Genomic DNA, 16,366 nt, shown 5'->3' with positions numbered 1-16,366 from the left:
AGAACTTTCTGCAATGATGGAAATGTTCTGTCTGTGCTGTCCAATATGGTAGCCACTGGCCACATGTGCTATCTAAATTTAAACAACTTACAATAAAATTAAATTTAAAATTCATTTCCTCAGGTGCACTAGTTATATTTCAAGTGCTCATTAGCCACATGTGTCTAGTAGCTACCATACTGGATAGTGCAGATATAGAACATTTATATCACCTTAGAAAATTCTACTGGATTAGAAGCTATTTGATCTACAATTATAATGTTTCATAATCACATATCCATCCATCATTTTATTTTATTTTTTAAATAAATGCATTTTAAAGCAAATTGCAGGCATATATATTTCTCCCCTAAATTCTTCAACATGCATATCGTTAACTACTGTTCAATACTTATTTATGCTTTAATTGATAAAATTTCATATACAGTGAAGAAAACAAATCTTAAAGAGTACTAATCAATGAGTATTGACAAATGCCTACATCTGTGTAATACAAGCCCTAACAAGATCTAGAACATTTCCATAACCCCCCAAGTTTCCTGATTCTGCTTCCCATTTAGTCCCCACCTCCACCCACCTCCACCTTCTGATTTTTTTCAAAACAAACTGATTTTGTCTGTTCTTAAACACCACATAAATGAAATCATACTGCAGATATTCTTTTGCATAAGGCTTCTTTGACTTAGCATAATGTGTTTACATTTATCAAGATTGTTACATATATTGGTATTATATACCTTTATATTGCCGAGTTAAAGTCAGTTGTATAACTATTCTACAGTTTGCTTATCCATTTTCCTGTTGATAGACACCTAGTTGCCAGTTTGGGATGTTATGAATAGAGTTTCTATGAATATTCTCATGCAAGTCTTTTTGTGGACATACGTTTATATTTTTCTAAGAATGGAATCACTGGGTCATAACAGGTATATGTTTAGTTGTTTGCTGCTAACATATGGAATTAAGTTGATTTGTGTGTATTTACCTTTATTCTATGACTTTGCTAAATATATGATAAAATATTGCTAATTTCCTTATTAGTTTTTTTCCCTACCTTTAAAAAGTGTATTTCTGGCTCCATTTATGGTAATAATGAAGTACCTTCTATTGTACCTACCCTCCCAAAGATACAAATTATGAACCCTGACCAAAACATTTTTATTTTTTTAAATTTTTTTTTATTTTTTTAAAGATTTTATTTATTTATTTGGGAGAGAGAGAGATAGCAAGGGCAGGAACATAAGCAGGGGGAGTGGGAGAGGGAGAAGCAGGCTTCCAGCCAAGCAGGAGCCTGATGCGGGGCTCGATCCCAGGACTCCGGGATCATGACCTGAGCCGAAGGCAGATGCTTAACCACTGAGCCACCCAGGTGCCCCATGGACAAAATATGTTTTAAAAACTATCCAAAAGTACTGGAAAGTGGCCCCAAACAGGCAGAAACTCAAAAAGAGAAGACATTTAGAAGAGATGAATAGCCTGGGTGAGTTTTTCCCATTTTTATGGGTTTTTGTCCGAAATCAGGCACCAGTCAACACCCTGTGGGAGGATCCACAGTCTTAACTGGATTAAAGAACCAAAGGAGGGAGTTCAGGACAACAGCAGCTAGGAAGTGAGAGAGAATTCCTAGGAAGGAAAGAGATATAAAGAAAGGTCCCAAATGCTGCATATAAATTCTGCCCCAAACTCTGGCTGACTTCTGAATTTGGCATGCATTTGGAAAACACCAAACATCTCAGCTACTAAAATGATTGGGACAAAAATTTCATGAGGACAACCACAAAGGAGACAGAGTTTAGACACAGTTTGAGCACAGCCTGATAAAACAAACAAACAAACAAAAATCAACATTCTTCAGATGGACAAAATAGAATCCAGAGACTATATCATTTACAGTGTCCAGGATACAATCCAAAATTATTAGACATACGAAGAAACAGGAAAACGTGTCCCCTATTCACAAGAAAATGCAATCAATGGAGACAGACCCTGGGGTGATACAGATGTTGGAATTAGCTGACAAATTTTGAAAATAGTTAATGTAAATATGCTTAAGGACATAAATAAAAATATGCTCATAATGAATGTACAGACAGCATACATCATTGGAGAAATAGTAACTACAAAAGAAAACCAAATGTAATTTCTATTAATGAAAAATAAAATATCAGAAATAAAAAATTCACTGGATAGGCATAATAGTATATAGGAGATGTATAGAGTATATAGGAAATCCCAGGGCCCTGGGATCATGACCTGAGCCGAAGGCAGACGCTTAACGATTGAGCCACCCAGGTGCCCCTAAAAACTCTTTTTCTTAAAGAAACAACAATAGGGGCGCCTGGATGGCTCAATCAGTTAAGTGTCTGACTCTTGATTTTGGCTCAGGTCATGGTCTCAGGGTCGTGAGATGGAGCCCTTCATAGGGCTCTGGCTTCACACTGGGCATGCAGCATGCTTAAGATTCTCTCTCCCTCTGCCCCTCCTCCCCTCTGCTTGCATGTGCTTGCATGCACTTTCTCTCTCTCTCTTTCTTTTTTTTTAAAGGTTTTATTAATTTATTTGAGAGAGAGAGAGGGAACACAAGCAGGGGGAGTGGGAGAAGGAGAAGCAGGCCTCCCGCAGAGCAGGGAGCCCGACGCGGGGCTTGATCCCAGGACCCTGGGATCATGACCTGAGCAGAAGACAGATGCTTAACAACTGAGCCACCCAGGCACCCCCTCTCTTTCTAAAAAAAAAGGAAGTAAATAAAATAAAAATAAATAAATAAATAAAAGAAAGTAAAAAAAGAAACAACAACAACAACGAAATACCCTAATAAAAAAATGGGCAAAGGATATGCTATGGTCTGAATGTGTGTGTCCTGCCAAAATTCATATGTTGCAATCCTAATACCCTGTGATGGTATTAGGGTGAAGGCTTCTGGGAGGTGATTAGGTCATGAGGGTGGAGACCTCATGAATAGGATTAGTATCTTATAAGAGATCCTGGAGAGTTCCCTAGCCCCTTCTGCCATGTGAAGATAAGGAGAAATCTGCCACCTGGAAGAGAGCCCTCACCCAACCATGCCAGTGCCCTGATCACAGACTTCTAGCCTTTAGGACTGTGAGCAATGTTTCTTTTGTTTACCAGCCACTCAGTCTGTGGTATATTGTTAGCCTGAACAGACTAAGACAGACATAAAACATCATTTCACAAAAGACAGAACACATACTGGCCAATAAACATATGAAGAAATAAATCCCCAACTTTACTTGAAGGAATGCAAAAAGAAACAATAAGATTCTTTCATCCAGTATGAGCGAACCACTGTTTTAGGACGCTAGGGAGTGAACAAAACAGACAAAAATCCTAGAGATAGGAAACAGACAATAGAAAACAAACATAATAAACATATATAATATAATAAGGCAAAAGGTAGTAAATGGGAGAGGCTGAAATTTTGTTTATTCCTCTCAGTGAGTTTATCACTCCCTGAAATGAGTTTGTTTGTTGCTGGGATCCAGCACCTAGAACAGTGTCTGGCACGTAGTAAGTTGAATGAATATATGAGAAAATGTTTTCCGACATTTTTAGAGAAATTCTTTCCTACCTTTTATTTTCATCTACCATCCATATATAATGGTATTATGTAAGTCCAGATAAAGTCAACACAGATGAGTAAAGATATTGGAATGTTCTTGGTCATCAAGAAGTTGGGGACTAGGGCACCTGGGTGGCTCAGTTGGTTAAGCGACTGCCTTCGGCTCAGGTCATGATCCTGGAGTCCCAGGATCGAGTCCCACATCGGGCTCCCTGCTCAGCGGCGAGTCTGCTTCTCCCTCTGACCCTCTTCCCTCTCGTGCTCTCTATCTCTCATTCTCTCTCTCTCAAATAAATAAATAAAGTCTTAAAAAAAAAAAGAAGTTGGGGACTAGAGTTGTGTAAGCATCATTGTCACCCGCGCCTCGAGGGCACCGATCTGTGGGAGTAAGGATTTGAGGATCTCTACCTCTTGCCCTGATGAGCCAGACTACCTAGCTCACCTATTTCCTTTTTTCCATTCTTATCACCAGTTAGCGTATGAGATAATTTACTCATTTATAATTACTGTTATAAGTATGTTTGCTTCCCACCCCCACCCCACCCCATTTGAGTTTCATGAAGGCAAGGATCCTATTCTGTTATTTCTGGTACTGAATAGATAGATACTCAACCAACAGTGCAATGAATGGATGAATGAATGAATGTCTCAAAAGAAAGAAAGGAATCTGGCAAGGTCTTGAATTCTCGCTCTTCCTCCAAGTCTTCCCAGGGTAAGGTCACCCCCTCCTTTGCACAGTCTACATTCCAAGACCCTAGAGACAAAACCTCCATGAGGCATAAATATTTACTAGTTTGTTCATTCTTAGAATGGCTTTACACCTACATTTATACACCCATCCTTCTGTGTGCCCGTTGATGCTTAGGATATGAACTCTTTGTTCGTTCTAGAGGTTGCTTAAGGAGGTATTTAACTTAATATTTGTGACATCATGATAGGACAAAATCAGATGAAGTTGAGCTCCATCCTGTAGAGGCTATTGCCTCTGTAAGTGGAGACTACCTTTCCTCTTCCCTGAAGAAAAATCTGTAGTTGTTTAAATACTGGATAAAGTTGAACTCTTAAATTTATCATCAAGAAGGTACTGGAGAAGCGGGGGAGGCAACAGAGTACAAGGGCAGTAAAAGTACCACACGTTTGGAGGGAGTACCTACTTCAAAATTTTCCCAGTTAGCCGCTGTCTTTCTCTCTTTTGAGTTTTCTTAGGGTGATGAAATGAAAATATTCTGTTCTTGGTTATTTTTCACAAATCTTATTGTCTTCATGAAAACTTCCCAGCCCCTCAAAAAATCAACAGAGGGAAATCCTTCTTTAAAAAATACAGTAGATCATGTTCTTGTCTTTGAAACAACTGTGGTAGGAAGAGAAATTCTTCCCTTTAGTTTGAAGAGTCATGCTTTTAAGTTGTTGGTGGTGGTCACATCTGATCTTCATATAAACTTGTATCTCTCTCATTTAAAAGAAAAGATGAAAGAATGGAATTAGCTCATTAATTATCTAAAATACTTGGTGCAACTGTTCCTTATGAATTAATCCAGGCACTTGGAAGACAATTACACTCAGTGTTAATAACATTGCCAACCTTTTCCAGTATGCTGCACTCCAAATACTATTGTGTTTTCATTGACAACATTCACTATTACATATGCATATGAAAAACAGGCATTTTCATCAGAATTACCGTAATAGCATTAAGAGATTATTATTTTTTCCAATTTCCTTGGAAGAAAATTCACTTAAATTAGATTATTTATTACTTGACTGCTCTCCTGTCTTGCCTGTATGTTTAGGTAACTGGAGTCCATGAAAGTATAAACTTCAGAATAAAAGGCATGATTTTATACATTAATGATTTCAAATAAAAAGGAGTGCTAGTTTGTGCATCACTTCTTCCGAGAAAGTTAAGTCTGTGTTCTGCTTAGGAGAGATAACACTTTTTGTCCCTGTAGGTGGCCCCCCTGGTGTAGCCATTAGTTGCTAATTACTTGCAAACAAATAAACAATTAACTCCTCAAGCTGCTGGCTGGGCGAGTGTTCATTGACATGCTAAAACTTTCTAAGACAGGATTTTAATTTGTGACGTTCTAAATCCAGCCCCCTTGTCTGTGGAGCCATAAGGTGAACTGCAGGAAGATCCCAGCCCTGTACACATGGGGTAGAGCCAGCCAGGAGGCAGGAGAGGCCAGAGCTGTCGTTCTGGGCAGCCCACTCGAGGATGGCTCCCAGTCTTCCGGAAAGTGCTCGGCTTGGGGAAAGCAAACCCTCGCCCTGCTCCTTTTCAATTGAGAGCATTTTAGGATTGGACCAGAAGAAAGACTGTGTTCCTTCAGTGAAACCCCACAGACCGTGGGCAGACACCTGCAGCTCCTCAGGTACGCCACAATTTGGTTTTTCTTTTTAATTCTTTGTTGTTTTCGTCTTTATTTTGGCCTTTATTCCATACTACATCGAGTTAGAGAAAAACTGCAATTTCATCGAGTTATATAACTGAAGTATCGGGGACTTTTAATGCCTCCCGCTGAGTTCCATAGGAAATAAAAAAGAATATCAGCCTTAGATCCAAGCGGGTATAAAGTTCATTCACAGGAAATGCCAAGAAGCTGCATTTATTTCAAAAAGTCTCTTTTATTTGATGCATCAGATATTCTTTGTTTTCACTGAAAAATAAATGACATTCAGAGATCAAAATGTTCTCTAGCACCAAGGCAGGATCTTTATTTTTGTTTTTTGTTTTTGGTTGATGAGAGGTCAGTTCTTTTGTGAAACCCAGAAGAATTCCAGTAGGAAAATTAAAGACAAGTTCCTGATATTACTTCTTCTAGAACTTTGTGGAATACAGGATTGAACATCTAAGATGGAGTGTATTTTTGTTTTTTGTTTTTTAAACAGTCTCAGGAACTAATTTATTTCTTCATTGCAGGGGGTTTCTAATTATTTTTCTGTTTTTAGGGAAAGATGTTAACCTATGTGTGCATATCCCGAGCCTTCCTAATGGGGTCTCATTCCCTTGTACTGTGGATCACCCAGTACCAGAAGAAAGATTTTTGAAATACGAAAATTACTTTTCAGCCTCAGAAAGACTGTCTTTGAAAAGAGAGCTGAGTTGGTATAGAGGCCGGAGACCCAGAACTGCTTTTACTCAAAACCAGGTGGGAAGTTTTTTTCAACTAGTAATGATAATATAAAGACTTTAACTGACACCCTATTGAGCAAAAGCCCAATCCCTTTGGGATCGCAGTTTAGAAGCCTTGTTAATGAAACAATAGACTGTACGGAGTTGTTTTTTTTTTTTAAAAACAGTTTCTGGATAGTCACTTTTTAAAAAAGGCATGCATAAATTAATTGCCTAAGATCTAAATGCAATTATATGTAAGTTAAAGTCCATTTTATGATGACATACCAAATATCAACATTTTATATAACTGTTTCCTTATTCTTAGATTGAAGTGTTGGAAAACGTCTTTAGAGTTAACTGCTACCCAGGCATTGATATCAGAGAAGACTTAGCTCGAAAATTGAATCTAGAGGAAGACAGAATCCAGGTAATTTTCAAATTTAGTTGTTACTTGTGATGATTGAAATGTTAAGAATAATAAAATAATGTTTCTGAGATCTATTTTATTTTTCCTTAATTTTAGATCTGGTTCCAAAATCGGCGTGCAAAGCTGAAAAGGTCCCATAGAGAATCACAGTTTCTAATGGCGAAAAAAAATTTCAACACAAATCTCCTGGAATAGATAGAAAACTGAACACGTGAGATTATCTTACAATTGCAGAACATGAAGAACCAATGGAAATATCAAGTGTTAAAAACGTGATGTTTTCTTTTCTGCATTTAATCTAAGTGTTGTCATTTTTTCCCTAAAATATATTGTAAATATTTACGGTTATAACATGGTACCTATTATACTTGGCACTTTTAGTTACAATAAAGGCCTTTCCTATATATTTTAATAAAATTTTCATAAAAAGCCAGCTATTTTTTAAGTGAGCAAATTTAATCTAATTAATTAGTTCGCTAAAACTCATGACTAGGTGATTCCACAAGCTGGATTCAATTTACAAAATAATTCAAGTAAAATAATCTGAAGAATGGCACAAAGATCTGATCTGTTTCAATTACTTTTCTTCAAGTGCATTTTGAAACATGATTATTAGTTTCTCTTCATTCCTGACGTGAACCAGTGAAAATTTCTCACCGCCAATAAAAATCCTTCTAGCATGCCAGTTTCAAGTTTGTTTGTTTTTTTCAAGCAAAATCATTATGGCAAGGTAGAGATAGAAAGGCATCAGTTGTCATATTCATATATATCATATTGCAAAAAGATTCAAACTGGAAATAAATGCAAATTTAAAAAATATTTTCCTAGTTATTTAATGTTGTGTTTTACTTTCATTCATTAAAGTAATAATGATCATCTGGCTTGTGTCTATTTCTAGTTTAGTGATTTCCAATCAACTGCATATTTTGTTATTACGGTAAATCATCGACGGAGAAGGTAGGGTAACTGAGCTGCCCTTTGTATGTGCTGTGATAGAGTTGCTGGAAATAATCAGGGCACTTTTTTGGGACAAAAACTATGTATTTTCCTTGCATTTGCCATTGTACCTGCCAATTAAAGATGCGAACAGGTAAGATGCATCACAAGAAGGAAATCCCACCACTGGATGTCTGGTTATTTGTTTTCTAGTTAATTAGTGGAAGGCCCAAGTGGCTATTCTTTTTGAGATGTTTGCTTGAGGACTTTGACTTGGTCTCCTGGAAACTGTATTTCAGCTGTGCGCATTGAGTTGAATTCTCCCTTCCCTTTATCTTTCCTGCTCCTCTATCCTGTTGTCTCCCAGTATAAGTTTCTTGTGGAATTACTGAATCTCTACCCACTATATACATTTTTGTTTACTTGTTTGTTTGCACGAGAAAGAGAAGGAGTTCGCATCTTACCACTGAGGAAAAGTGATGTGACTCAGATTTTAGAGCTTTTAAAAAATCATTTAGGGAGATAGAGAGCTCTGTGTCCCAACTGCTGGCCAGCAATAGACGGGTTGTATTCTGTTCCACTATTGCTGAGAGGGAGAGCGAGGAGGAAGAGAACAGCAGGGCCGCACACGGAAAACCAGAGTCACTAAATGTTTTCCGAGGATATCTACTGTCAGACTGGGCCATTTTTTCCAATATAAAGAGCTGCTTTCACTAATATAAAATTTGAAGCACTATTTATGAAATATGTTAGTAAAAATTGGTCCACCAGGAGATTTCTTTGCTCTTCATTAGGTGAGTGAAGTTATATTAAGTTGGAGGACTGGAAGTCACCAGGAGCCAGTTTGGAGGGGAAAGTATCCCGTGATGGATAGGCTTCTTCAGATAGTCTTTTATTTTTATCTCCAAGGTCATATTTACATATTGTAAACAAGTCAAGTAGTATAGAAATAGAGGCAAATCTCCCTCAAACCTCATCCTTCACAGATAACCATCATTAGGCATTTTTATCAATCTTTGTGTATATGAAAGCGTGTACATATGTACACATATGTACGTGCACATGTATATATTTGTTGGTTTTGATGTTATTTTCTTAAATGTCATCACATTTGACATTCTGTGCATCTTTCTGACATCTTGCCATGTCAGACATCTATTTCCTTTCTAATGTTTGCTTAGTTTAGGGTAGGATTTTAAGTCCTGTACATAACAAGCTATTCCACAATATTAATATTTAAGTATTCTTGAAGTAGTAATTTTCACAAATTTCCTTTTTTCAGAGAGTCATCATAGTTTATCTAGAATTTATCTGAAATTAAACCTAAACTCTAAATTTCTGAGGAGTGGGAGGATTCTGTATAAAATGATAGACTTTGGAAAAAAATGAAACAATATTACAAACAACTAGTAATGCACTTAAGTTTGTTTTTTAGTTATAAAAACTGATCATACCTATAAAAAGTATGGGAAGGAAAGAAGCATAGTAACTCTAGAATATCATTATCTCAGTATTTTCCAGTGACAATTTAACGTAACTGATTTATGTGAGTCTAAAATCCAATTTTATCTATAATTGAAATAAGTTGTGTTTACAACTGAAGTTATATATTTATCACTGAAATCATTTATAATGGAAATGATGCATCTGTAACAAACAAATAACATTTGGAAGTCAGAAAAAACTTAATACTAGATTTTTTTTAAAGATTTTATTTATTTATTTGACAGAGAGAGAGACAGTGAGAGAGGGAACAGAAGCAGGGGGAGTGGCAGAGGGAGAAGCAGGCCTCTTGCTGAGCAGGGAGCCTGATGCGGGGCTCGATCCCAGGACCCTGGGATCATGACCTGAGCCGAAGGCAGACGCTCAACGACTGAGCCACCCAAGGCGCCCCAAATAATACTAGAATTTGTGATATTAAAGAAGTAACTCTGAATGTAATATGCACATTCTTTTATATTTTCAACCTAACATCATTAAATATTGTAAAGTGAGTCTGTAATATATAAGAATATTCAAGAAACAAGATCATATATAAGATCATTAGTGTATTTCCCCCAAAATAATTTCCAAAACTTAAAAAATAGAGGCTGATCTTGTTAAAGGAAATAATGAGTCAGTAACTTTTTTTTAGCAATTACAACCGTTAGTCATTTGGAGTGACTATAATGATATTCAGGGAAAAAAAACTGGACTTTAACGTTGAGGAAAAATCAAGCAAGATGGAAATGGAAATGAAAACCCAAGATAGAATTATCTTTCCCCCAAAACACACAGGCTCTAATCCACAGCTTATCTCTGCTCCTGGTAATTCCAAGCCATTGTCTCCATTAAGGCCCAGGACAAGGTGAACAGTAGTAACAAATCAAACTAATGCAGTCAGGCTAATACCTAGAGCGTCTCTATTATCTGACAACTGCCTAAATAAGGTTATTTGGTCTCCTGTAATGGTATTTGTCTCTTGTGAAGGCAGCCAGACAAAGCCCATGGCTAGAGAGTGCTGGTGGAAACAATGGCTGTGTGTGCTGGTGGTCACCTTTTGAGTTAATCAGTGTTAATGGCTGCTTTCACTCCCTGCATCTTATCACACATCACACAAATAGCATAGGTCCCCCCTTACAGAACCCAACACACAGCAGCAACCCCGGGGCCTTGTCTTTACTCCCAAAGGCAGGAAGCCGGGTGCTAGTGCTTTTACCTGATGTGGGACGCAAATGGAAGTACGACACGGCAACTTGGCTCTCTTTATTTCACTGAGCCCCATGGGACTGAGCACGCTTTCTGTACCTTCGGCTAAATTTAAAGCTCATTTCAAATGTTCCGTCTCCTGCTGGGGGAGCAGCTCTGGATGGCTCCCTCAGCTGCGCAGCTCACTAGCCTCACTCCTTCCCACTTTCCTCTCCCTTGTTCTCTTATTCCCACCCTTTCCCTTTTCCCCAATGAATGCCTTGGGAAACTTGTTGGTGTCAACAGGAATTACTGAGTCCCACAAATGAAACTCCAGCCTAAACAGTTTTGCCTACCTATTGCTTACCTTCCGTCTGGTAAAGAGTTCCCAACGTTTAGGAACTTCATGTCTGTTCTCTTCTTCCAGGCATCTTCAGGTGGCCCACTGGGCATCTCCTTTATTTAGCATTTTATTTTTTTTATTTTTTTTTAAAGATTTTATTTATTTTTTTATTTGAGAGAGCGAGAATGAGAGACAGAGAGAGAGCACATGAGAGGGGGGAGGGTCAGAGGGAGAGGCAGACGCCCTGCCGAGCAGGGAGCCCGAGGCGGGACTCGATCCCGGGACTCCAGGATCATGACCTGAGCCGAAGGCAGTTGCCCAACCAACTGAGCCACCCAGGCGCCCTACTTAGCATTTTATGACTGTGTGATTTCAGTGAAGCAAATGATACCATAGTTTGTGCTCTACTTACCACATTGTAAGCTTGCAAAGAAACATGCACCTGTTATACCTGGTGTTGGTCAAGAAATTGACTAACACTGATTTTGTAGGGCACAACCCCTATTTCATGGTGTGTGGAGCCATCAACACTGCTTTTCCTTGAGCTCTCTAGTTCAGTCATCAGTCAAAAAGTACTCCTTGGGGGCGCCTGGGTGGCTCAGTCATTAAGCATCTGCCTTCGGCTCAGGTCATGATCCCAGGGTCCTGGGATCGAGGCCCGCATCGGGCTCCCTGCTCGGGTGGGAAGCCTGCTTCTCCCTCTCCTACTCCCTCTGCTTGTGTTCCCTCTCTTGCTGTGTCTCTATCAAATAAATAAATAAAATCTTCTAAAAAAATCTTAAAAAAAAGTCACTGGAGGCAGCCTAGCAATGTACTCAAGAGATTGGGCTCATCTCTAGTCACCTGGGTTCAAACCCCAATAGGTATTTGACTCTGCGCCAGTTATTCAACCTTTTTGAGCCTTGGTTTCCTCACCTATAAAATGGGGATAAAAAAGGACCTATTTCATAGAATCACTGGGGGACTGAAATGAGATAATGGATAAGGCTTAGACTAATGCCTGGCACATATAAAACACTCAGAAAATGTTCACTCTTATTATAATAATGTGCTGGGGAATATAGAAGTAGTAAAGAAAGTTGCCTACAACAGCGTTGTCATGTCTGGAATATCATGTGGCATATAGTGGGTTCTCAATCAGCAGTCAGAGAACAAATGAAAACAGTTCTTGGTCTCTAGGAGCTCACCATAAGGTGGAGGGAAACTGTTGAACTGTTTTAAGAGTTATTTAACAAATATTTGTTCAGTGTCTGCTGTGAGCCAGTCACTCTGTGAGACTCTGGGGATGGAGTGGTGAACAAGTTAAACAAGGTTTCTGCTGTTTGGGGACTTACTACACCCAATGTCTAACAAAGTCATGGCAAATAGTTGACCTATAATAGACGGTGAATGAATGAATGAAATAGTAAGAAAATAACACATGGAAGCATATAATTTTTTTTAAATTTATTTTTACATTTTTTATTATGTTATGTTAATCACCATACATTACATCATTAGTTTTGGATGTAGTGTTCCATGATTCATTGTTTGCGTATAACACCCAGTGCTCCATGCAGAACGTGCCCTCTTTAATACCCATCACCAGGCTAACCCATCCCCCCACCCCCTCCCCTCTAGAACCCTCAGTTTGTTTCTCAGAGTCCATAGTCTCTCATGGTTCATCTCCCCCTCCGATTTCCGCCCTTCATTCTTCCCCTCCTGCTACCTTCTTCTTTTTTTTTTTTTTTAACATATACTGTATTATTTGTTTCAGCGGTACAGGTCTGTGATTCAACAGTCTTACACAATTCACAGCGCTCACCATAGCACATACCCTCCCCAATGTCTATCACCCAGCCACCCCATCCCTCCCACCCCCCACCACTCCAGCAACCCTCAGTTTGTTTCCTGAGATTAAGAATTCCTCGTATCAGTGAGGTCATATGATACAAGTCTTTCTCTGATTGACTTATTTCGCTCAGCATAACACCCTCCAGTTCCATCCACGTTGTTACAAATGGCAAGATTTCATTCCTTTTGATGGCTGCATAATATTCCATTGTGTGTGTGTGTGTGTGTGTGTGTGTGTGTGTGTGTGTGTGTATACACCATATTGGAAGCATATAATTAAGGTCTAAATTAATATGTGCAAATGGTTATGACTACTGTAAGCTATAGGAGGGGATGGATCAGAGACCACCACTCCACTTGTTGCCTCTACATGCATAGATCTGGGAAAAGGCTAAGGCTTAATGTGGGCAGGAGCTGGGTGTTGGTAGGAAGGTGTTCCAAGTGAGCAACAACATGTGAGAAGACTCAGAAGGGGAAAGCAAGAATTGGGGGCCTCCCTGTGGTGGTGAGTGCTTGTTGGCAGGGCCAGCCTTGTGGGCATGCAACCCCTACATTTATACCAGGGCCCTGGGCTCAGAATGCTGCTGGCATTTTGAAATTCTTAATAATTTTTAACCAAGTGGCCCCACATTTTTAATTTGCACTGAGCCCCCCAAATTATGTAGCCAGACCTTCCTGTTGGGGGTGGATACAGATTATGGAAAATCTTTGAAAAAGGCCAAGGAAGTAAAACGATGTGGCGGGAAATAGTGAGCCGTGTTTACTTACTTAACTAGGGTTGCAGCATGGTTTAGGAAGACAGAAGCAGGATTTAGGGTGAAAGAAAAGCCTGGATTGAGGGGATCAGCCTACCTGTAGTTGTAGTATGTATTTTTGAAGTTGTTGATGGCCTGGGTAAGGGTGGGGGCAAGGGAGATGGAAAGAAAAGTAGAGATTATAGAGGCAGGAGGGAAATTTGGCAACTATGCGGGGAAAGGAGAGGACAGTGAATTAAAAGTGCTGCAAGGTTTGGGACATTTGAAAATTACTAAATATGCAAGAACTGGATTGTGTTTGGCCCCGTAACTTACACACTCAGGCAGGGGACTTTACTTACCTGTTTCTATTTCTCTTACTTCTGATACTATCATGAGAAAAGTTTTCCTTAGCAATTTGCAAATAAAATTTTGCAGCTAAGGGGCACCTGGGTGGCTCAGTCGGTTAAGCATCTGCCTTCAGCTCAGGTCATGATCCCAGGGTCCTGGGATCGAGCCCCACGTCGGGCTCCCCGCTCACTGGGGAGCCTGCTTCTCCCTCTCCTTCCTGCTCATGTGCTCTCTCACTATCTCTGTCTCTCTCTCTCAAATAAATAAATAACAATCTTTTAAAAATAATTTTGCAACTAATAATCATCCTTACAAGTCATAAAAATAACCATGCTAACAAAATTTTCTGATGATCTACACTTCTTTGATTGCTACATGGTTTTTCTACTTCATTCTAGCTTTCAAATAGGACTGTAAAGCTTTTTTTTCTTTAAGATTTTTTATTTATTTCTTTGACAGAGACACAGTGAGAGAGGGAACACAAGCAGGGGGAGTAGGAGAGGGAGAACAGGCTTCCCATGGAGCAGGGAGCCTGATGCGGGGCTTGATTCCAAGACGCTGGGATCATGACCTGAGCTGAAGGCAGATGTTTAATGACTGGGCCACGCAGGTGCCCCTCTAAAGCTTTCGAACATTTGAAAATCACTATCACCAGGAGATGTACATTAGAGAAAAATGTTAGAACTATTTTAACAAGGCAGAGAATTTCTAAAAAATGGGATCCAAAATGACTATTCACATGTCTGTATGTTAGATGTAATAGGCATAGAAATTGAAATTTAGGGAAAATTTTACCTTTTTGATGAATTATCTCAAAAATTCAAACCAGTGGTTAGGGCACCTGGGTGGCTCCATCGGTTAAGCATTAGACTTGATTTCCACTCAGGTCATGATCTCGGGCTCATGAGATGGAACCCCTTGTTGGGCTCTGCACTGGGCATGGAGCCTACTTAGAATTCTCTCTCTCCCTCTGCCCCTCCTCACCTCTAAAAAATTCAAACCATACTCAGGAAAATAAATAACAAAGCTTTTAAGTGCTTTTAAAGATGACATTGTTTTTTTGTGCTATTACTACAAAAATGAAGATTTTTTTTAATTTTTTATTTTTTTAAAATATTTTATTTATTTATTTGACAGAGAGAGAGACAGCACAAGCAGGGGAAGTGGCAGGCAGAGGGAGAAGCAGGCCTCCCGCCGAGCAGGGAGACCGATGAGGGGCTCGAACCCAGGACCCTGAGATCATGACCTGAGCTGAAGGCAGCCGCTTAACTGACTGAGCCACCCAGGTGCCTCTTTTTTTTGTTGTTGTTAAGATTTTATTTATTTATTTGAGAGAAAGCGTGCACAAGTGGGGGGAGGGGCAGGGGCAGAGGGAGAAGCAGACTCCCTGCTGAGCAGGGAGCCCGGACACATGGGGCTCAATCCCAAGACCCTAGGATCATGACCCAAGCCAAAGTCAGACACTTAACTGACTGAGCCACCCAGGCACCCCCAAAATGAAAATCTTTTAATTATTGCTTGTTTTACCTCAACCTGACTGAGTAAAATCACTTTTAAAAATACTTTTGCTAATTTTGTAGAAGAAAATTGGTTTCTCTTTATTTCAACTTGATTTTTGAGACGAAACTTTTGGCATGTTAATTGATAACCTTATCTTCTCATTTGGTCAACCCTACTTCAATTATTTCTTTCTTGGCAGCCTGTGGTTTGTTGAGTCATTGTTCACAATTTTTTGTGCCCTCCATATTTTAAAATCATACATCCATGTCCTTTGCCATGTGGCTTTGCAGTACCACCCATTATTGAGGGCAGAGTTTATCTGCCCACTCCATTGATGTTGGGTTTGGTCATGTGATTTCCTTTAGCCAATAGAATGTGGACAGAAGTGATGCTGTACCAGTTCCAGAAGGAGACTTCAAGAGACGTTATATTCTTCCCCTTGCTCACTTACTCTTCTGCTATTGCCGGAAGAACATACCTGAATACCTACTGCCCCTTTAGGCTGGGCTCCAAAAATTGAGAAACATGAAACAGACCTGAACCCAAACTGCAGTCTGGAGCCAAGCCCAGCCAAACCTGCACATTCTCCCAAACCCCAGGCCTGTGAGAGAATTTTTAACCACTGAGTTTGAAGGGTTATAAAAACAGCACCACCGGGGCTCCTGGGTGGGTCAGTTGGGTAAGCGTCTGACTCTTGATTTTGGCTCAGGTCATGATTTCGGGGTCATGGAATCGAGCCCTGTGTCAGGCTCTGTGCTTAGTGCAGAGTCTGCTGGAGATTATCACCCTTTCCTTCTCCCTCTCCCTCTGCTCCTCCCCCTGCTTGCACTCTCTCTCTCTCTGAAATAAATAAATAAAATCTTTAAAAAAAACCAACCTG

The 16,366-nt window shown here is 39.5% G+C and overlaps 1 protein-coding gene across 1 annotated transcript; it reads left to right on the top strand.

Annotated features, from left to right (window-relative positions):
- Positions 1 to 5,795: 5,795 nt before the first annotated feature.
- HESX1 (HESX homeobox 1) lies at positions 5,796 to 7,496 on the top strand. Its single transcript, XM_025884842.2, has 4 exons — positions 5,796 to 5,952; positions 6,530 to 6,729; positions 7,021 to 7,122; positions 7,219 to 7,496. Exons 1-4 carry the CDS (start codon positions 5,796 to 5,798, stop codon positions 7,315 to 7,317), a joined length of 558 nt encoding a protein of 185 aa, XP_025740627.1. The 3' UTR covers positions 7,318 to 7,496.
- Positions 7,497 to 16,366: the final 8,870 nt, after the last annotated feature.

This window comes from Callorhinus ursinus, unplaced genomic scaffold (genome assembly GCF_003265705.2).
Source record: "Callorhinus ursinus isolate GAN/ISIS: 27379988/994484 unplaced genomic scaffold, GSC_fseal_2.0 scaffold15, whole genome shotgun sequence".
NCBI lineage: Eukaryota > Metazoa > Chordata > Mammalia > Carnivora > Otariidae > Callorhinus > Callorhinus ursinus.
This window is presented reverse-complemented; position numbering and strand designations above follow the sequence as displayed.